The 23,795-nt window shown below is 40.9% G+C and overlaps 1 protein-coding gene and 1 long non-coding RNA gene across 2 annotated transcripts in view; both read right to left on the reverse strand.

Moving 5' to 3' along the window:
- Nucleotides 1-6,335: 6,335 nt before the first annotated feature.
- Nucleotides 6,336-8,981, reverse strand: LOC123505006. The gene is made up of 3 exons (XR_006675017.1): nt 8,895-8,981; nt 7,404-7,530; nt 6,336-6,384 (listed from the first exon to the last, which is right to left on the reverse strand). It is a non-coding gene; the product is annotated as an uncharacterized LOC123505006 (long non-coding RNA).
- An 11,697-nt stretch (nt 8,982-20,678) lies between these two features.
- The window catches only part of LOC123505098 (cardioacceleratory peptide receptor-like), an 88,639-nt gene continuing 85,522 nt past the window's right edge, over nt 20,679-23,795 (reverse strand). Inside the window, exons 6-7 of the mRNA XM_045256145.1 lie at nt 23,452-23,587; nt 20,679-22,106 (exon numbers count right to left, since the gene is read on the reverse strand). Coding sequence (XP_045112080.1) covers nt 21,846-22,106; nt 23,452-23,587 — 397 coding nt within the window. The 3' untranslated portion in view covers nt 20,679-21,845. The remainder of the gene's footprint in view (nt 22,107-23,451; nt 23,588-23,795) is intronic.

Genomic DNA, 23,795 nt, shown 5'->3' on the forward strand with positions numbered 1-23,795 from the left:
TTTGTGTACCATTAGACCATTTCATTGCCATTAACAAAGATCCATAAACATCAGAGGATTAATGGCCAGTCTTCACTGTGGAAATCTGAACAAATTTTCAACTTCACAAAATATTCTTAAACAATTTTTCAAGTTAACAAATATTCAAAGATGAAAATGTTTGGTTTTGAAGTGACACAATCTTACAAACCAACTCTTTCAATAATAAAGAGGGAGAGAGAGAGAGAGAGAGAGAGAGAGAGAGAGAGAGAGAGAGAGAGAGAGAGAGAGAGAGAGAGAGAGAGAGAGAGCAGAGATGACAAGATTTTTACAATATTAACTGGAGAAACATTCTTGAAAACCCTGCCAATCATTTCTGGCCTTGGAAAATAGTCATGGTGGAGAATAAAGCGTTTTTAATCGTGTTTTTATGGTTCTAGAGGCAGAGTGATTACATTTCTACATTATTAACTGGAGAAACACTCTTGAAAACCCTGCCAGTCATCTCTGTGGCCTTGGAAAGCAGTTGTGGTGAGAGTAAATTGTTTGTGAATATAGCCCTTTGACTGACACACAAGCAGCAACAATGCACATTCTTCATTCCCTCTTAGCTCAGTAAGTGAATGATTGAGTGAGCGCTGAGTGAATCTCTTAACAAGCACACTGCATCTTTGTCCTGAGAATCCAACACTTGCTTCACAAACTCATGTGGGGATTAAAATAGTGAAAACTGTGCCCATTGATATTGTCACCTCCATACACCCTTCCTAATGTCAATAAAATGGTATTATCACAGCCAAACTTTCTTCAAATGCCATCAAAACATGCCAAATAATCTTAAAATACCATAAAAACATGCCAAACTGTCTTAAAATGTCCTTAAAAGAAAAAAAAAAAAAAAAACATGACAAACTGCTAATCTATCCTAACTCTTCTTCATGGCTTAGGTGTTGTCTTGTACCCTGGGTGTTGCTGATGGCTGTAGGTGTTGTAGAAGGCTTGTGTTGTGTTGTGGCGTGGCTTGTCTTGGCTTGGCTTGACTTTCCTGTAATGAGAGATGCACTGTTTACATTGAGTCACCTTCACTATGTTGTAAACTGAACTGAACGCAACTCAACCAAACAAACTGTCTTAAAATGCCCTTAAAACATGCCAAACTGTCTCAATATGCCCTCAAATATGTCAAACTCTTAATATATCCTCATAACCTGCCAAACTGTCTTAAATTGCACTCAAAATCTGCCAAACTGTCTTAAAATGGCCTTGAAACCTGCCAAACTATCTTCAATTTCCCTTAAAACCTCCCAAATTGTCTTAATATACCCTCAAAACCAGCCAAACTGTTATAAATTGCCCTCAAAACCTGCCAAATTGTAACAAAATGTCCTCAAAACATACCAAACTGTCTTAACATGGCCTCTAAACTGTCTTACAATACCCTCAAAACATGCCAAACTGTCTAAAATATCCTCAAAACATACCAAACTGTCTAAAATGCCCTTAGAACATGCCAAACTGTCTAAAATGCCCTTAAAACATGCCAAACTATTTTAAAATACCCATCAAACATGCCAAACTGCCTCAAAAATGTCCTCAAAATCTTATCCAGCCCAACCTAACCCACCTAACCTAACCACACTTCACACCACACACCACACCACTGACCTGCATAAGGAAGGAAGCCGTGTGACCTCAGCTTTGAGTGGCCACCTCCTCTCGGGTCACAGTGAAGTCGCAGTCCAGGGAGTCCTGTGGCAAAAGATCAGAGGTCACACAGGTCACAATGGGATAGTAATAATAGTAATAGTATTAGTACAGGAGGAGGAGGAGGAGGAGGAGGAGGAGGAGGAGGAGGAGGAGGAGGAGGAGGAGGAGGAGGAGGAGGAGGAGGAGGAGGAGGAGGAGGAGGAGGAGGAGGAGGAGGAGGAGAGAGAGAGAGAGAGAGAGAGAGAGAGAGAGAGAGAGAGAGAGAGAGAGAGAGAGAGAGAGAGAGAGAGAGAGAGAGAGAGAGAGAGAGAGAGAGAGAGAGAGAGAGAGAAATAGCAAAAAAATTTATAAAATGACAATATTTATTATTTTACCTTTTCTTTTTTTCTCTTTTCTTCTTCTTCTCCTCTTCTCATCTTCTTCCACCTCTTCCTTCTTCTTCTTCTTCTTCTTCTTCTTCTTCTCCTCTTCTTCTTGTCTTGGTCTGTCTTTCTTCATATTCTTAACACAATCTGAAATAAATAAAACTGGATTAATATCTGAGAGAGAGAGAGAGAGAGAGAGAGAGAGAGAGAGAGAGAGAGAGAGAGAGAGAGAGAGAGAGAGAGAGAGAGAGAGAGAGAGAGAGAGAGAGAGAGAGAGAGAGACCTTAGTGTTTCAGTGTGCGGAGGCCATAAATTGAGAGTGTTATTGAAGCAGTGGGTAAGTAAGTGAAGTGCTTGACAGTGACACATAGAGAATAAGTGAATAAGTGAAATGATAATACAAGATACATAGTGACACAAGTGATACACTGCTTGTGACATGAAGCCACTTTTTTGCCATAAACTTTTTGTGATTTATTGTTGGGTTGTCCACAAAAAGCTTGGCTGCCGGGACATTGGTCCACACACACAGCGACTGTACCACATCGTCTGAGACATGAAGAGCTGGAAGCAGTGCAGACCACTCATGTCATTCCTTGGTACATCAGGATCAAGCCACAAAAATCCTCAGTCAGGACCGGACCAGTACCGGGACGCTGGTCAGCAAAGGGATCAGATAAGACAGAGAAAGTATGGAGGGAAGCATGCAGTGCAGAGCTGCCTGGCCGCTCCTCATCCTCCACACTTCCATGTCCACATTTAAAACTGTACACTCTTCTAATCAACATCTATGCTTTCGAACACTGTTAATTCTTATACTCACTGCTTTTGTCTTGACATTTAAAACTGTACACTCTTCTAAATCAACATACATGCTTTCCATCTCCATTAATTGTCATCCTCCACACTTCCATGTCTTCATTTTAAACCATACACTCTACTAGATCAACATAAATGCTTTCCATCTCTCTTAATTGTCATCCTCCACACTTCTGTGTCCACATTTAAAACTGTACTCTTCTAAATCAACATATAAACTTTCTATCTCCCTTAAATCTTATCCTTACTGCTTCCATGTCCACATTTTAAACTGTACACTCTTCTAAATCAACATATATACTTTCCATCTCCCTTAATTCTTATCCTTGCTGCTTCCATGTCCACATTTTAAACTGTACACTCTTCTAAATCAACATCTATGCTTTCCATCTCTCTTAATTGTCATCCTCACTGCTTCCATGTTGACATTTCAAACTGTACACTCTTCTAAATCAACATCTATGCTTTCCATCTCTCTTAATTCTCATCCTCGACACTTCCATGTCCACATTTCAAACTGCACACTCTTCTAAATCAACATTTATGCTTTCCATCTCCATTAATTGTCATCCTCCACAATTCCATGTCAACATTTTAAACCGTACACTCTTCTAAATCAACACATATGCTTTCATCTCTCAATTCTCATCCTCCACAATTCCATGTCCACATTTTAAACTGTACACTCTTCTAAATCAACATATATGCTTTCAATCTTCATTAATTCTCATCCTCCACACTTCTATGTCCACATTTAAAACCATACACTCTTCTAAATCAACACATATGCTTTCCATCTCTCTTAATTCTTATCCTCGCTGCTTCCATGTTGACATTTAAAACCATACACCCTTCTAAATCAACATATATGCTTTCCATCTCCCTTAATTGTCATCCTCACTGCTTCCATCACTTTCTTCCTGGGAGCTCCTGGCCTCACTGTCCTTTTCTGGCAAATATTCCTCATGTGAGTCACTAATGAGTCCTTCTGATTGACTCTCATTGTCCTCAGAGTCCTGTAATTCATCTAATAGAGCCAGCTCACCCTCAGAATCCCTCAAGGGTGACAATGATGACACCATTACACCACACTGGTCACTAACACACTGCCTGCCGGCCACCACCCTCCCCTCAGGCCACACGGTCCCTCCCCCCCAACCCACCATACCCAGTGTCCCTGAAAACAGTTAGGCCCGTACCAAGAGTCACGAAGGTTTAAGGTCGAGGGTAGAAGGGAAGGTAATGTGGTACCAAGAGTCGCTGTCATTATTGGAACAAAGAGCAGAGAGAAGGTCGAAGGGAAGGCATGGGTGCCCCCATGTCTTCCACATGACCTTCGAAGAAATATTTCATAATTTTCGTAAGCTGGAGTGACCAACGAATAGTATGAACTAAAATCAACATCAAGTAATATTTTCAATCTCGGAAAACCGATAGTTATGTTTCCACTTAAGTTACTATTCTTTTTATAATAGTGACGGATCGCCTTAAAATCGCGAGGTGGAAGAACGCAGTGGATCCAGAAAGCTCGCCATCTAGCTGTTTTATGAAGCTTGTTTTCGTTTGTCAGGAAAGTTACACTGTTTATTTCATGGTAATAAATATTTTCTTTAGTGAGCTCATCATCCAAGCCTATTAAAGACCAAATATGTGCATGGGTTAATGGAGAATAGGAAGTGACTAGTGAACTGCCAACAGACAGAAGGCTGTCAAAGTATGCAAAGAAAAGCCAGTCACAAGGTAAATACTAGCCTGTATAAGCAGGTTTAAAACAAAACCACAAAGATGTACTACTATGTAGGGATGTAGAGAGAATTTCACAAGCACCCCACTTCACACTAACCCAGGACTTATCAAACTCTCTCTCTCTCTCTCTCAACAAAGACAGTGAGTGACATAAGCATTGAGTGCAATAATGTTAAAGCTAAGTCAACAGATAACTTTTCACTGAGTTGGGTGTGATGTGCAAGGATTTAAGTCTAGGTATACTGACAGTATTGTAGGTAGTTCTCAAGATGTATAGTCCTGTATCCAAACCATTTCAGGCCATGATTAATGTAATTCATGATTGACTATACTAATGTGTTAACTATGGAATTTTTAATGATATGCATACAAATTGTGGTCTAGCAGATCCCAAAGAATACAAATTTCTCAACTCTTGTAATGAATTACCACTGTTTCTTGATATGGATTTTGTAAGACAGTGATTTCCGAACACATGATAAATTACCACTTTAGGGATAATGGAAGGATACAAAAAAAAAAAAGAAAGTTAAGAATTCTGGAAATTATGAAAACACTGCAGTCTGTAAAGTTGTTGAATAAACCTGTTATAAACACATAGTGAAATTGAGCAACAACAATAAACATTCAGAACTGCTATACATATACAAAACTTGAAAAGAAGAAAAATTATTTAAGTGTGTGGCAAGCCAGGTTTCAATAAGGAATGCTTGAGAACACAGATATTCAATAACTCTGATCACATGTGGGCTTGTTACTCACTACCTGAGCCTGCCTCTTTTTCACATTGTCATTTTCTCTCTAAGCACCAGCTGATGCTAAAATCTTGAATTTTTATTTAGCTATAAATATCTTAATATAAAAAAAAATGTTAATGGCATTAAATGACTTGGTGATCGCCTCCCAAGCTAATTTTTTTTCTTGTGAAGGCTAGCTGGGTTTGTTGAGCGGTCTTGCAAGTCTTTATTCTCTTTTACAAGATTGAGAATCAATATTCTCTCTTCGTGCGTGAGTGGTTTGGCCCGGTCACAGCTTCTTCCCTCCATTCTTGTAGCACGCACTGTGGTTTTGTTGTTGTTCGTGGAGCTCAAATCCGGATTACAGTTATACCAATACTGAAACAACTGTTACCAACTCATGCTAGCGGCAGACCTCTCGCGGCCCTACCTTCCACGGCGACTCTTGGTATGGATTGAAGGTAAGGGCGAAGGCTTTGCCTTGCTGGTCGAAGGGAAGGTCCGTGCCTTGGCCTTCGCGACTCTTGGTACGGCCCTTAGTCACTTTGTTACTGAATCATAAAAAACACACAAAGCGAGTAGATGAAGCACTGATGGAGCGATGGCGTGGGCATACACTTCATCACTTCAGGAGCCAAAATTTTAAAATATCTTGAAACACCATTAAAACACCCTAAAATAGCCTAAAATACTTGAAACAGTCTTAAACACCCTTAAATAACCTTAAAATAGCCTTAAAAAACACTAAAACAGCCTTAAACACCCTTAAAATAGCCTAAAACTCCCTTAAACATCCTAAAATTCTTAAAACACCCTAAAATAGCCTTAAACAATCTAAAACAGCCTAAAAATACCCTGAGACAGCCTTAAAACATCCTAAAGTAGCCTTAAACACCCTCAAAGTTTTCAAACACCCTAAAACAGCCTTCAATACTCACAGTTGGCTAAGTGTGTCCCAGCTGGTGCAGATGCCATGTTCCATCCCTACATAGAGCAACTTCCTTTAGTACGGCCGGTGGTGTCTGGTGATCCTGTTGGGAGGAGGAGGTGGTGGTGGTTATACTAGTACTAGTGGTGGTAGTGAAATGGTGTGGTTTTGTGAGCATCTGATGTGGTAATGTTGGTTGTTTGTGGTGGTTGTGGGTGTGGTTGGACAGTGGTGGTGGTGGTGGGTGTGGTTGGACAGTGGTAGTGGTGGTGGTGGGGGTGATGGTGGTGGTAATAGAAGGATTTTAAAAAGACAAATATTTTCTGGCCAAAACAAGTGAAAAAAATTGATGTTCATGAGACAAAATTGTAAGAAAAAACATGCTATCACACATCCCACACTCACCAAACACACACCACACCAGCACACACCATTCCCACACCTGCACACACCAGCAAATCATAAACAACTCTTTGCAAACACTGGAAAACGTAAAAAACACACACCAAAAAAATATATAGTTTACACAACAAAAAAAACACTTACACACACACCGCACGCACCACATACACACCACACCTGCGGAAACCTTTCCCACACCCGCACACACCAGCACAGTATACAGCTTGGTGTGTGGAGGGAGATATGGAGGAAAGAAAAGCAGATAGTGGAGGGAAAAATTAGAAAAATTGTCAGGTTTTGAAGTGAGATTTAGAAAAGTACTATTTTGACTATGATAGAAGTGAGATAGGAGAGTCAAAATTGGAGGGAAGGTGGAGGAAACATGGAGGAAATAGTCTATGGAAGGAAAAGCCTGGAGGTAACCTGTGGAGGGAGATATAGAGGAAACAAGACAAACATTACCTAAACAAAAAGCACCAAAAATTACCTTAAAATATTGCATCACACAACAAAACACACACACACACACCCAAAACAACCCTCAAATCACACCTGGAAAACACCTACAATAAGTCTACCCTAGCCAACCCACACCAAAAAAAATAAACAATATACCTACATAGCTATAGCTGACATTACAAAAACTTACAAAAAAAACACTTACACACCCACCACACTCACAGCACACCTGCAGACACCTCTCCACACACACACACTCACCTCTCCCTCTGGAACTTGGTGAGTGGAGTATTTGTGAGTTTTGCCGCAGAGAGGACACAGGCAGCCCGTCACCACCAGCGGCTCTCCAAGGACCAGTTGTGACATTGTGGCAAGCCATGGTGCACCTCTGGAATAGTGATAGTTGTTATAGTAGTGGTAGTAATAGTATAAATGAGGCGTGACAAGGCGTAGGAAAGGAGAAAACTGACTAAAGGCCAACACAGAAAAGGGTCTATGTGGGAGGCACTGAAGCAGGGTGATGCACACTGCCTAACACACAATAACACCAACATATCTCAGTAATTGCTTCAACTATCAAACTATCAAGCATATGGGAGTGCACAAACTACCTACAGAGGCAATATGGGGGCGTAGTAAATGAGAAAAACTGAAAATAGTTAACACAGAAATGGCCGATGTGGCAGGCAGGATGGCGGACACTGCCTAACACAATAACACCACCATATCTCAGTAACCACTTCAACTATCACACTATTACGGATATGGAAGTTGTATGGGTGCATAAGCTATCTATGGAGGCAATATGGGGCGCAACAAGGCGTAGGAGGGTAGGAATAGTAAACCTACAGAGTTTCACTACCTTGCCCTTTCTGGACGAAACTATTTTTTTCTGGTAGATTTCGGCTTGCTTTTAATTAAAATACCACTTGTTTTTGGCACAAATCAACCAATTTTTTTTTACAGCCCCGAAACATATTATGATTTCCATAAAAAAACAACTGGTAAATGAATTAAAAACAAGCCGAAATCTACCTGAAAAAATTAGTTTCCTCCAGAAAAGAACTTAACCTAACCCAACCTAACCTAATCTAACCTAACTAAACCTAATCTAACCAAACCTAATACAACCGAACCTAACCTAACTAAACTTAACCTAACCTAACCCAACTAAATCTAATCTCAGGGGCCGTCGTGATTGGTGGAAATAATTATGCTTTTTTTTTTTTCATTGGCCCTAACCTAACCTAACCTAACCTATCAAAGAACAGATTCAATCAGCGTAAACAATTAAGCCCATGCTCAGACAATGGTATGTCACGGAGCCCGCCGAGCCGCCGCACACCATCAGTGTGCGGCAGGGTTTGATGCGGGAGGCGAGGCTATTGTCACGGCTGATCACCAAAACACCAAAACACGCTTAAATAAAGAAAAAAAAAAAAAAAATGTGTCGCCATTCAAAAAGGTTGCATCTAGTATATATGGGGTTCAAATTACTCGTAATCAGGAGTTCTATCTCTTGAGGTGGGTAAAAAAAAAAAAAAAACACGTAGCTGATTGTGGTGAAACACTGCAGTAATACCGCAGGAATGACCACCACAAATGAGGCAACAAAAAACCCGAAAGTTGCTTATTAAAGACGCACTTATTTTCAGTTTACCAGACTTTTTTTTCACCTTAATTGGCACGTCTCACTACTCTACATACTTCACCTAATAACCATGTACACTCACACACTTGGGAATAACTCACCTGCTCCACAAATGTTCAAAAGCTGTCAATGTCAACACTCCAAGCTAACAATGACGGTCTTGATCTTGATCTTGATGGTACAGGTGACGCAGAATTTCTTCTGGGTCAGGCCTTTGTATCGGCAGCTCCTGTAGGGAACATAAAGAACACCAGACAACAAAGAGGGCAATCACCATCTTTCACACCACTAGTTCCTGCATCTGGCACGCCACATTCTCTCCAGGAACTCTTTCACAGCCTCAATCATCCTTTCATTCGTCTCCCCACACAGTCCCAGCAGCAACACCATCCATTCCCTTCCTGTCATCTCCACTCTGTCATGCCCCAGCTCCCTCAGCACCACTTGCATCATCTCATACCTGTCTCTGGCATAATTCACACACTCCACCACCACATGTTCCACTGTCTCATCCTCTCCCAAGTCACACATCTGGCACACTTTGCTGCGGGACTCTGACCATCTATAATTCCTTGCATTCACATCCATGCAATGTGCCCTAGCTCGGAAGAGATCACCACCCAGGCTTCTGTCATACCACTTTTCATACATTGGGGCCTCTTTCTCTCTATACCATACCAAGGTACTCTTTTGCTCCATCCTATTTCTCCAGTCATCCAGTCCCACACCTTTCACTACTCTGTCTATCTCACTCTTCCACTTCCTTACATCCCATTCTCTACCTTCTCAATTTCTAACAATCATACTCCAGTCTCTCTCTAAATGTCTTTCTTGTACCTGTTGAAAAACCCAACTACTTACTAACCCACTCTTTGCTACCAGCCTGACACACCTCTTCCCCACTTGCTACTCCTGACATTCCACAGAAACACTTTTCTCACTATCCTTGCATCATTCATTCGTTCTAACCTAGCCTTATACTTTAGGGTCGCTTTCACATATCTCTCTAAAAGTGCTCCAACCCATATCACCCCTAAGGGCCTCTACTGCTGCATATCTAGGTGCATTAAGTGCCATTCTTGCAACTCTATTCTGCCCTATTTCTAACTTATCTAGTTCACTCTCATTCCAAGCAATCACATCCATACCATACATGATGCTCGGAACAGCCACGCTCTTCCAAACTTCTCGCAGCACGTCATATTTACTCGCCCTCGTCCTTGCTGCACTTCCTAGACGACCTACCCACTGATTTGCCATACTTATCTTCTCATTCTTAATCTTTACACAGCCATCCGGACTCATCCACATCCCCAGATACTTATATTCATCTGTCTGCTGCACCTCATTCACTCCTAATCTCCACACATGGTTCCTCTCATCCTCTGACCTATGCACAACCATTACCTTACTCTTTTCACTACTAAATCTCACTCCAAAATCTCTTCCATACCCATCTACTACATCAAGCATACTCTGTAGCTCTTCTGCCGACTCACTCATGACTACAACATCATCTGCATACAAGAGCACACCTATCTTATCATTTCCCACATTTACACCTGCATTCATTCTCCTCATTCTAGCAGCCAATTCTTCTGTATATAAGCTAAAGAGGGTTGGTGATAATATGCAACCCTGCCTAACTCCTCTTTCACTCTTCACCCAGTCTGTCTCTATATCCCTAGTTTATACTTAGCTCTTGTATCCACATACATACTTCTCACTATGTTAACTATCTTTGCACTTAACCCAATTTTTTCTAACACCCTACCTAGCATTTCTCTGTTTACCCTATCATATGCTTTCTCTATGTCTAGGAAACCTAAGTATAGTTTGCTACCATCCCTTTTCTTTCTCTCAATCAATTCATTCACCACAAACAGATTGTCTTCTGCTCTCCTGTCCACTCGGAATCCATTTTGCTCTTCGCCTAACACTCCAACTCTCTCAATCCATTTGCACAATCTCTCATTCAACACCGCACTGAACACTTTGCCTACTGTGTTAACTAACGCAATCGGCCTGTAGTTCCTCAACTCATTCTTACTCTTATATCCTCCCTTATGCAACAAGGTCACCCTGCATTCATTCCACATTCTCGGCACTCTCCTCCTCCCACACCTGGTTGAACAACTCAGTCATCCTATCAATCACTACTTCTCCTCCATTTTGTACATTTCATACGGTATCTCATCCGGCCCTGCTGCCTTCCCATTCTTCTGCTTCTTCACACATTTCTCCACCTCCTCCCTGCTGATCCTTTCATTCAACTCATCTGCATCCTTTCTCTCCAGTGACACATGTCCTTCATCCACATCAAAGACCTCACTTACACCTCCAATCTCTTCCCAAAACTCTTTTATTGCCCTTCTCATTTCTTCCTTATCAGTCACCACTGCCCCATTCACCTTCAGGCTCTCCACATTCTCACTGTTAGGCATCCCTCACCCCTCAGGAATCTATACCATTCTCGCCCACCTTCCATACCTTTCTCTCTAAGGGACTGAATCACACTTCTCTCACTTGTAACTTTAGCATTCATTATCTTTCGCTTCGTCATTCGCTGCTGACTCACATACGCTGCCCATGCATTCAGGTACTCCCTTTCAGCTTCCTCACTCTCATGTCTCCTCTTTCTTAACTGTCTGCACATCCTATTCAGTCTCTTTCTTTCCTTCCTAGCATCCCTGATCTCATTATTCCACCACGGCCTACATGCATGCTTTCTGGCACTTGTTCTTGCATACCCTATCTGGCTTACTGCTGCATTTCTCACACGGGTGTTCTGGCTGGTTCTGGTTGGTGTCGGAATTAGTATCACTGTTGGTATGCCATATAAGGAAAGAGATGGGGAGAGCCAGACTCTGCCAGAGAGGAAAGTTGTGTTGTGTTACCTTTGTGACAGGAGTATAAATTTTATATTTGTAGTTTTGTTTATTGCAACAATGCCCAAAGAGAAGAAAATGTATTTTTTTTGGCATGTAGGATTTATTTATTAACATTAAACAAGATGTGAATTGTTTTTATGAATTATGAATTATTTTTATGAATTTTGTGAATTAATAAGTAATTGTTAAACAATTAATTAAACAATTATTTCCGAAGATCGGAAATAATGAGCTCTGAGCTCGTTCCATAGGGTAACGTCTGGCTGTCTCGTCAGAGACTGCAGCAGATCAAACAGTGAAACACACACACACACACACACACACGAAGTAACAGCCAAATATTTCACTGGAATGAATTAAAAGCCCTTTCATATGAGTTTTAGCGCTGATGAAAACACCATTAATCCCTTCAGTACTGGGACTCGCTTTTACCTTGAGATTTGTGTGCCATTAGACCATTTATTGACATTAGAAAAGATCTGTGGAGGGCAGAAGATTAATGGCCACAGTCTTCCTATTTTAACCCCTTCAATATTGGGACACATTTTTACCTTGAGATTTGTGTACCATTGGACCATTTTATTGACATTACCAAGGGTCTGTGGAGGGCAGAATATTAATGACCACAGTCTTCACTATTTTAACCCTTAGAGTACTGGGAAGAATTTTTACCTTGAGTTTTGTGTACCATTAGACCATTTTATTGACATTAGCAAGGGTCTGTGGAGGGCAGAATTTTAATGGCAACAGTCTTCCGTATTTTAACCCCTTCAGTACTGGGACACATTTTTTACCTTGAGATTTGTGTACCATTGAACCATTTTAATGATATTACCAAGGGTCTGTGGAGGGTAGAAGATTAATGGCCACAGTCTTCTCTATTTTAACCCCTTCAGTACTGGGAGACATTTTTACCTTGAGTTTTGTGCACCATTAGACTATTTTATTGACATTAGCAAGGGTGTATGGAGGTCAGAAGATTAATGGCCACAGTCTTCACTATTTTAATCCCCAACATGAGTTTGTGAAGATGTATAAAATCACCAAATAGTCACCACAAGGAATATGAAAAACGCGTCATGGTACTGGTGAAGTTAAGAGCATCTCCCCCTACGCCCACCACCTCACCAACACGCCCACACCTTCACACATGCCCATCATAACCTAGCCACTACCTCGTGGGTGGGTGTGGAGGTGTTGGCGTGCTTGTGGGCGTCCTATAGTGGGTAATGGCGGGCGTATGGGAGGTAGTGGGTAGGCTATGATGGGCGTGGGTGGGCGTGGGCGTGATGGGCGTGTCTCAGGTAAAGGAAGGTTCCCAGCACTGGAGGAAATAATTAATGATCTTGTTAGGCTGTAAAATTATAAAAAATAGTGAAACAGATCAAGAAGAAATGAAATAAAATGAATTGCTAGCCTACTGTTGCTAAGATTTGTGTAATGTATTATAAACATTTGTTGTAATATTTATGTAATGTATTACAAACATTTGTTGTAATATTTATGTAATGTATTACAAATATTTGTTGTAATATTTATGTAATGTATTATAAAGATTTGTTTTATAAGGTTTATTGAGCTGATGACACCACTCCGTCACTACAGTGTTGTTTGTGAACGAGTATTTTGACGCAAATGAATGAATATAATTTTGAAATCTGTGTTGGCGCCAAGCGCGCGACAAAGCGCCGCGCCGCTCACCCTTCAGATATTATCATTAATATTATTTGTTTGTTTTCCAAGGACGCCATTGTTTGTTTGTGTGTGTAATTAGTGATTCTCACACCTCTTAATTTGTCGTTTTGTTTTTGTTACTTGTCTCGCTGGTGTGGTTTGATTTTTGATATATTATGAAGCCTAAAGGAACGACACGGTGCCCCGCCCCGCGCCCCTTTAGTTTGTGTGGGTGTGTGCAGTGGTGGGGCATGCTGTGCCGCGCCCCGACACTCTAGCGTGGATTTAAGGCACTTTGCTGGGATGTGTGTAGTAACACAGTGTTGTGAGAGTGTTGCAGTGTTGACACGACACATGACACGCCGCGCCAGACACATGACACACGACACATGACACAGGACACACCACGCTCACTTTCCCGCCAAACCAAGCCGCCACAATTGTGCAAAGTGACAAAACGTCGCTCAAGTGAAGAAAAGTGGCACCCTGGGGTAGGCCTATCAGAAAAGTGGCACCCTGGGGTAGGCCTATCAGAAAAGTGGCACCCTGGGTTAAGCCTATCAGAAAAGTGGCACCCTGGGGTAGGCCTATATAAGTGTCTCTGTGTGTTGGGGGGGTGGGGAGTGATGTGACACCGAGGATTACTCACATAGACCTGTGTGTCAGCGCCAGTAGGCCTATGTGTGTGTCAGGGTGCCGCGTCACCATTGTAAGTACTCGTACATGTTCACCTCTCTCTCTCTCTCTCTCTCTCTCTCTCTCTCTCTCTCTCTCTCTCTCTCTCTCTCTCTCTCTCTCTCTTTTCACTGTGGTCCAGCCGTAGCGGTGATGAAGTAGGTGTTCACCCCACCCAGAAAAAAGTCTCATTAAGAATGTCACCTTTTTAATACTTAAGATCAATGTTTCCTATCTCATATCTCGCGTGGTTGTACTATCGGGGTCTTGCGAGTAGACAAGGTGGCAATCTCGATGTTACAATAGATGAATATGTATTGGTAGTATGTGTTTTAATATTTTTTTGCCACGTTCCGTTTTGGCAGGTGTCCTGTCTGTCCTGTCCACCGAGCTTCCAGCACACTGGTGGACCGGACACATAGACAGGACAGAACACCTGGCAAAATGGGTGTCACCTCGATTATTTCCATTGTATCGCCATATTTTATGAAGAGAAATAAAGCAACAACTTCATATTAATTTCTTGGTGTTGATGGTCAGGTTATGCTAGTTTGCTTTGATTAGATAAAGTTAATTTGTTCTGAGGAAGAAATACCAGCAGTGCAAGTCACCTCAACTAGGTTATGTTAGATAGGTTAGGTTAGGTGAGGTGAAGTTAATTAAGTGACGTTAAAGTTTGGGTTAAATAGAGAAGTTTCAATATGTTGCCATTAGCAGTAGCAGTAACAATCAAAATTTTGGACCGTTACTTTCATGTACTTTGTGGTAACGAAACTATTTTCTTTTCTTCCAGTACTACATTTCAGTCTGTTTTGTACTAATCTTTTTTTTTCTTCTTTACATTGCAATACAGTACTTTCTGAAGGGAGGGGGGAATATAAAAAGTACTGATTTGCAACAGAAACGAAATGCAGATTCATTCAATAACAGGTTAAAAACAACCCCCCCCCAAAAAAAAAAAAAAAAAGCTTCATCCTGGATTGAGAGTATGGTGAAAGACTATAAACTGGCCAAAAGTAATAATAATGCTAACTATAATAACAATGATCCTAAGATTGTGGAAGCGTTATTGGTGGGAGGCAGGATACAGGGGAAGTGGCTGAGATTGTTGCCATATGGATCACGTTCCAGTATGTTGCACAATAAAAATAACCACTAGATTTTTTGTACGTTAGCATGAAAAAAGGAAGGGCAAACCTGTCAGTGTTAATGATTAACAAGTCTAGGCAAGTTAACTGCAAGCCAACCTCCAGAATTAAACCAAAATTTGGTACCAAACTAAAATGTATAGAAACAAGCCTGGAAAAAAAAAAAAAAAAAAGAAGAAGCCTAAGTGACAATGTCCAAGTGCACACAATTTAAGTCCAGCTGGCAGTTATGCACCTTGATGCATCGCGAACTAGACCCAAGTGCTATTCTATGGCCCCCAGTGGTTAGACTTCATGTCACCACTGCCAGCAAGGATAAAATTATCCATCTAATAGACCTTATCATAATTTCACTGTTAAAGGCAATACATACAGCGACTCGGGCTCATCCCACCAGCTACTGTATTTCCCAAAACACAAATATGGCTACCAGGAGCCCGATACCCTATGTTTTATGTATTACCGAAAACATCTTGACATTACGCATCCCACATACTTCCTGAGATCTTGGATGAATGGCTACAGCTTTAGTATGTATTACTCCCTTCCGTACATAGCAGCAATGGCCAAATAGTGTAAACAGAGCGTTGACCTGCACTCTCTGGCCAGCAACCACTTCGAAGAATGACGACGTGATCACTATCCCATGATTGATGTCAGTATATACTCTGATTGATGTCCAGTGTTGCCATCGAATAATTTCAAATCCCGCCAGATTCAACCACAAAACCCGCTAGATCAGGCCCTCAAATCGCTAGATTTCAGGCCAATCTAGAAAATCCACACGCATTGAGAGAGAGAGAGAGAGAATTAGTTTCACTTACGTCAATAGAAACATTTATACTAGTACATACCTATTAAAAATATAGCAATTCAGATGCATCGAGTAAGGAAGAAACATTCACAGCAAAAATAATTACCAGAGCTAATACTGGTGTACGTGCTGCCCTCTGTGGTGAAACAAAGACTTGTGACTGACTGATCATGGACGGTGGTCGATGGACCGGATCCTGGCGCGTGGCGGCGAGACGCGTCTGAGTCCCGTCAAGTATCCGTACAGAGACGGTATATGTGTGTAAATTTTGAGCAAGTTGGTACCAACGGGAGACTGTCCATACCATTTACGATTATTTGACTAATTTCACACCAAGATGAAACATGCCTGTTTTCATAACTAAAATGTGTTCTTTTGTAAAATGCCACAAAGCCCGAAGTTTCATCGTCTCTAAGGAAAAATCGCTAGAAAATCGTCAGATGACGTTCTACACCCGCCAGATTTCCCGCTAGCCGCTAGATGAAAAATTTGATAGCCAGATCACAGTAAAAAATTGCTAGATCTAGCGGGAAAAAAGCTAGAATGGCAACACTGTTGATGTCTCTTCTGAGTCTTCTCCAACGGTGAATCAACTCTTATTTGCCCCTTCATCTTTTCATTTAAATGACATATCTTATCATGTTTTCTTTTTGCTTTACATATGTCTGTCTGTCAACTTTAGTAAAACGTTGTACTTACTAGTTATGAATACACAGTAAAATATTTTTGTTGGTTTCATGAACTGTAGGTACACATTCTGAAACGCTTCGCTCTCCCAATGAGCTTGTTTTCAAGGACTCATAGATTCTTAGCATGGTTCTCAGCGAATTTCTTTTTTCCACTTAAATAACGTAGGAATCTTGTTAATCTACCTCTAGAACCATAAAACAAGAATATTTAAGAAACCTACGTTTCTTCATTTAGGTAGAGCCTTTTGAGAGTAGTGGTGTTGACTAAAGTGTTTCTGAATATAGATTATGTCTGCAAATAAGTAATAGTAGTTCGTTGAGAATATATTGTAACGACTGTGTGGTTTGGTTCAATCTTGCTTGTCTAAAGTTTTTTTTTTTTTTATCTATGCTCAATAGGAGGATTCTTAATCATCTGTCACTTCACAATCTTCTATCTGATCGCCAGTATGGCTTCCGTCAGCCACTGGCTTTCCTTAATGAGTCTCGGTTATTCTCTTCTATCCTTTTCTTTGCAATCTTATCTCAAGTTTCCTCTCCGACCGTGCTATTGCTGCTGTGGTAGACGGCCACTGTTCTAAAGGCCTTCTCACACCGGACACGAGGCACACGACGCACGAGAGTCGGGCATGTATGTTCACACCGGGCACTATGCTAGGCGAGACTTTCGCTGTGGTAGAGGCTGGTTGACTTAACATTTCTTGATGTGGAAGAAGAGGTAGATGAAGAGGAGTTATTAATGTTATCTTTAACCTTGAATGATAAGAGGAAAAGGAATTCGGTATATCAAGCAAATATGAAACGACTGGAATGTGGTGAATATCATCATCTTATTTAAGAGCTAGAAATGGATGAGGGAAATCTGGATAATATTTCAGACTGACTCCAGCTCAGTTCTCTTAAGTTCTATCATTCAATGAACAAGATATTAAGAAGCTAGGCACCAACTACAGGACCTCCTTCATTTCACGGTGAAGGACAGTGAGTGAGTGAGGGTGAGTTGAGAAGTCAGCTCAGTGCGTAAAAAAAAAAAAAAAAAAAAAAAAAAAACACGTCTCTGGAGACGAAAGCACAAAGGCGGGAGTCCCAAGCCTCCAAGGGACATGACCCATCGATGCTATGGCCAGGAAAATCGCCTGCCCGGCCATCTAGGAATCGATGCGCGCGGTGTGGGTGGTATCTGTCGCAAGTTTCGCATCCGGTGTGAACACTCTTATTGGAAATGCACTGAGGAGATTTTAAGCCACGCAGCCTCGCGCCTCGTGTGTCGTGTGTGTCGTCTCCGATGTGAAACGGCCTTAAATCTATTAACAGTGGTGTTCCAATCACCTACTCTCTTCCTATTACTCATTAATGATCTTCTTAACCAAACTTCTTGACTTATCCTCTCCTACGCTGATGATACCACCTTACACCTTTCCACGTCTTTTCGGAGACGACCAACCCTTCAGGAAATCAACAGATCACGCAGGAATGTCACATAATGTCTAACTTCAGATATTTCTAAGATTTCTGATTGGGACAGAAAACTTAGTAGTGTACAATGCCTTAAAAACTCAATTCCTCCTTCTATCAACTCGACACAACCTTCTAGCCAATCATACCTTCTTCAATGACACTCAACTGGCCCCCTCCTCTACACTGAATATTCTTGGTCTGTCCTTTACTCATAATCTAAACTGGAAACTTCACATTTCACCTCTTGCTAAAACAGCTTCTATGAAATTAGGCATTCTGAGGCGTCTCCGCCAGTTTTTTCTCACTCCCCCCCACTCCCCCAACTGTTTACTCTGTACAAGGGCCTCATCCGTCCACATATGGAGTTCTCTTTGCATGGATGAGTGGAGGGGGGAGGTTTCACTCACACAGTTCTGGAATGATGAAATCAAAAACTTTTCGTCTCATCAATTCCTCTCCTCTGACTAACTGTCTTCAGCCTCTTTCTCACCGCCGGAATGTTGCATCTCTTGCTACCTTCTACTGCTATTTTCATGCTAACTGCTTTTCTGATCTTGCTAACTGCATGCCTCCCCTCCGCCATCTGCCTCGCTGCACAAGTCTTTCTTCTTCCTCTCACCCCTATTATGTCCAACTCCATAATGCGAGAGTTAATAACCAGTACTCTCAATCATTCATACCTTCCTCTGGTAAACTCTGGAACTCCCTACCTGTGTCTGTATTTCCAACTTCCTATGACGACTTCCTTTAAGAGAGGGGTTTCAAGACATTTATCCCCTTCATTTGGCCAACTCTATCGGACCTCTATGGGGACCGGCAACTAAGAGGGCCTTTTTGTTGTTGTTGTTGCCCCTTGGCTGGTTGTCTCTTCTTATATATGAAAAAAAAAAAAAAAAAAAAAAATATATATATATATATATATATATATATATATATATATATATATATATATATATATATATATATATATATATATATATTACGTTATTTCAAGTGACAATATAACATGTTTATAATAGCAGCTTGAGGAAGTAGGATCCGAGAACCAGAACAGGAACTCTTGCAGCATAGGCTTCCCTTGGGCACACAAACCTTACCAACTCAGGTGACAAGGTGAAATTCCCTGCGTGATTCATGTCGCCCAGCCCAGAGTACTGTGAGCGGTACCCTATGTTCCTTAGGGCCATCCAAGTGGGCAGATAGGATAATGGAAACTACTCTTCTCCAAGTCTGTCTATTGTTCAAAAGCTTGTACAGTACATAAGTTATCATGTTGTAAACAAATAAAACTGTATTTCAACACTTATACAACACATGTTATAACTATAAATGCCAAATTGAATATTCTAGTTACTTATTGACATAAAATACACATAACCCCAAAATAGATAGCAAAATGAAATAATATCAAGCAAAAGAAAAATCACATATGCCTCTTTTAAAACTCCATGCTCTCCCCTAAACTCCATCCTTTTACTCCTTATGAACAGGGGCAGCCCAAGTAAACGCCCAGCGTAACGATATGTCTTCTATCATACACACTCGATGTGATTCTTTTAAAGCCACCAGTAAGGTAATATACGAGGGAATGTACTGAGCAATGTAACGTATTGTCAAACCTTTCAGTCCTATTATGACTCATTTTCAACATGCTTGGTTTTAAACTAAAGATTTTAAATGTATTTTTGATGATTCGAGTGACAGTTAAGGGCTCTGCACTATCATCCGATTGACAATATGTAGTTTTGAAAATACTCTTCATGAAACAACAAAGTATTTAAGAGTACGGGCCTGATTCCAGTGGTATCTTGTAACACTGGAAATGGATGAGGTGCTTAGATTTAATGGGAGTTTCATGGTCACTTCTACTCTTTTCAAAATATGTGGTAAATATTGTTGAAACGTCAGAGAAAGTTATTACTACAGCCACGTTCCGCAGTTTTCCCTCGCCACCAACTCCATTCATTCATCTTACTTTTTTTAATTAACTAAACTGACACGCGAGCTCCTAGTTCCCTCTTCCTCCCCTCCCGATGCACAGAATCGATGCGCCGGGGAATGACTGCAACCTTCATGTATCACAGCTTTATTGTTAATCGTTACAAATCTATCAAATACTAAAGAAAATTAAATATTCGGGAGCAATTGTCAAATGCACTGCTTCTAAATATATAACGTACAAACTTCCGTGACTGTTGCACAAACACGGTTTGGGCAATCTTCTGCATGCTTAGTTACAATAAAATTAAATTTTGTTTTCAACGATCCACCACCGATCTATCAAGGGTTGGAGGTCTCTCATCTGAGTGTCACTGCACTACAGGCAGCTTTGCAGAAGGAAATGTGCATGAAAGCTACGAAAAAGAACAAAGGAAACGAGATAAAGGCAAGGCAGGCACACGATTCATAAAAGTCCAAAAAAGAAAAAGTTTGTATATACGAATTCATATACATTTTCTTCCAGATTTCTTACTAACAGAGAGAGAGAGAGAGAGAGAGAGAGAGAGAGAGTACTAGTAATACTAGTAGTAGTAGTAGTAGTAGTAGTAGTAGTAGTAGTAGTAGTAGTAGTAGTAGTAGTAGTAGTAGTAGTAGTAGTAGTAGTAGTAGTAGTAGTACCTAACACTCGTACAGACACAGACGTGAACTGAATGAAAAAAAAAAAAAATGCCTTGAGTTACACCAGAAAAGCCTGTGGGTGTGCAGGGCTCAGCAGGTACCACAGACCTTCCTGCAACACAAAGCACACTGTTTGGTGATTAGTTTATACTGAATGGAAAGTAAAAAATAAAAACCTCATGCATAGTATGAGCTATTGGGAAAAAAAAAAAAAATTGGCGTTTAATCGAGCCGAATCGAACCAAACTGTATATTTAAACTTCTCTAATAAAAAAAAAGAAAAAAAAAAAAGCCGTAAACGAAATCAAACGTAGTACTGAAGACAATCGAGGTGCGGTATCAATGAGTATCACACAACTCTGAAAAACAGAGGACGTAAAAGCAATAATTATACTGAAATCACTAAGAAATCCATTAGGTGTGTGAGTGTCTGTATTAGGAGAGGATTTCTACTTATGGGAGAAAAAATAAGGATAGAAAAACAAGAATAAAGAAATACATGATGATGATGATGATGATGACGATGATGATGCTGATGATGATAATGATGATGATAAAAGAAAAAGATGACATCTGTGAAGCAACTTTGGTTTTCAGCGACGATAATCTGGCAGTAATTCTTCACATCTTGCATGGCTGACAGTGACCTCCATATTATAGAGCCAGAACATCCTGCCGGCACAAAACAGCCACCACCACCGCACATAGGGAACAATGCTGTGGTGCACCAGTATGTGGGAACAAAAAGTAGTAAATCTATACATATTGAGAATCGGTGCCCCACCAGTCAGGTTCTAAAGGCAAGTCATTGTTTGGACATATCACGTATTGTAGCACCGCAAGTCACTGTGCACATCGGGAGCCACTTGGACCACTGATATTGATACGCACATAGAGAACAAACGTACGTAATCTTTGTCACAAATAAAAATGTGTGTGTGTGTGTCACTCGCTCCGTCTTTTTTGGGATGGCGGCACATTCCTTAAGGACCAACCAGTTCAGCCTTGTCTTCCCAATAACTTTCTCTCTAGCGAGTCAATCAGCGGGTCTGCGAGAGTGTTCCTTCCTCCTCTTCGCTTCATATCAGTTGCTGCTCTTACAGGAGTTACCGGACGTGAGAAAGGTCTGAGCGGAGGCCGGAGTGGAGAGCGGGTGGTTGTTCAGGGTAGGCCAGCGACGGGAAAAGGTGACCCTGTAGCTCTCTGGTGACCTTCTTTCTGCTTTAGGGCAGAATAGCAGGTAGATGAATGGGTTGAGGCTGGAATTCGAAGCTGATATGATGCCAAAAAGTGCCACCACGTTAGGATTTATGTTGTCCATATTTCCGAACGCGATCAGCAGCTCCTGTAGGCAGAGAATAACACACATGGAGAATTATATGTTAATACAGGTCTAGTAAAGAGAATCAGACAAGCTTGAGGTACTCTATAGGATTACGATTATTGTACGAACATTGATTATCTGGTAAATTTTGTATCTGATGCCACTAGAATTTCATCTTCCCAACGGGATGGCAAAAAAAAAAAAGTTTGAACTGTATGTAGTAAATTACTTTTAAAGTTTGTGCTTTAAAAGCGCTCTACACACGATGCACACGAAATCTGTTCTTAATTTTCATGCTGATACAATTTTAATTTTGCTACGAATGATAAAACCTTTAAAATATCGGTGTTATATGTATGCATGTACGTACGTACTCCTAAAACCTGTGTTTTGTATTCGTTCTACACACATAACGCACGAAAGCCACTTTTAATTTCACGGCGGTGGAGAATCCCATTTCTCTGATCTGTTTGTCACTATAAAATCATTTAACTTCTGTCCTTTCTCAATTAACTTGCCTCAGTTCCCCACGCATTGGAGCTTCAGTGAGTGGCAGCACTGGATGGGCTGGATATACGTAGAGGGTGAGTAATGAGTTAGTCCCGCTGCGAGTCAACCTGTTCTCTCACTTCCCTGCAGCATGAGCGACTTTGCTCTCACTGTTACCAAACACTGCATGTTGAGTCAATACTTACGCCCCATTGAAAAATAGATATTGTGGACAGTAGAATAATTTGACACCAAGGCGAGCCCTACTGATGTGATTGCTATAATTATTAAACGAGGAAACAACAATTGGTGTTAAGTGACTAGTTGGTATAAGAAATGTTTCAAAACTAAAGCTTTCACCTCACGCAGTTCTACCTTGAATATACTCGTCATGTTGGTGATTTCTTCATTCATTCACGAGAGGCGATTCAAATAACCTTGAAATTTACGTCAGACGAGAGTAAGCCAGACAGCTCTGAGCGCTCCCCATGACTGGAGCTGTTCAGGGTTAAGCTGGTCCAGCCATCACTGTCTTGAGCAAGACCGCAAACTCATCCCTGCATATATGTATGAACTACTCAATAAAGTAATCCACTGTATTAGTTCTGACTGAGCACAAAGAAAAATTATTAGCATCTGAAGCTCCGGTACCGATCTCCGAGCAGCGATGAAATATCATGTATTTCTCCATTGTTTCCTCTATCAGTGTTCATAAAATATAGTGACAGTTAAAAATATACAAAACAAGAAAAATACTTCAAACAAATTCAGGAAATACAAAACAAAGTTTACAAAGGGAATGAAACAAACGCGAACATGGTAACTAAAAAGATATAACCACTAGGCAAGCTATTTATCTCATACCTGTCCGCCTCACCTGGACGACATAAGGGGTGTTGGTGACAAAGAACGTGGCCACAATAACAATGGTCATGTTCAGTGTTTTCGTCTTGGCCTTTGGGAGGAGGCTGTTGGATCTCTGACTGTCATTGTTGTTGCCTCTTTGACCGCCCCTGTGTAGGAGGGAGGGAGTGTTAGTATGGAAAGAAAACATATATGTATATAGATAAATAAATAAGGATAAGTAGTTTGGTGGATAGGTTCTCATCCCTCTCCTGTGTGCTCTTGTAATGATATCAACTGAGGGTTTTAGTAAAGGGATCAAACCAGCAGCAGGATACTCAAGGTGCGCAATTCTAATAAAAAACTGAGCCCTGACGA

This window comes from Portunus trituberculatus, chromosome 17 (assembly GCF_017591435.1).
Source record: "Portunus trituberculatus isolate SZX2019 chromosome 17, ASM1759143v1, whole genome shotgun sequence".
Classification (NCBI taxonomy): Eukaryota; Metazoa; Arthropoda; class Malacostraca; order Decapoda; family Portunidae; genus Portunus; species Portunus trituberculatus.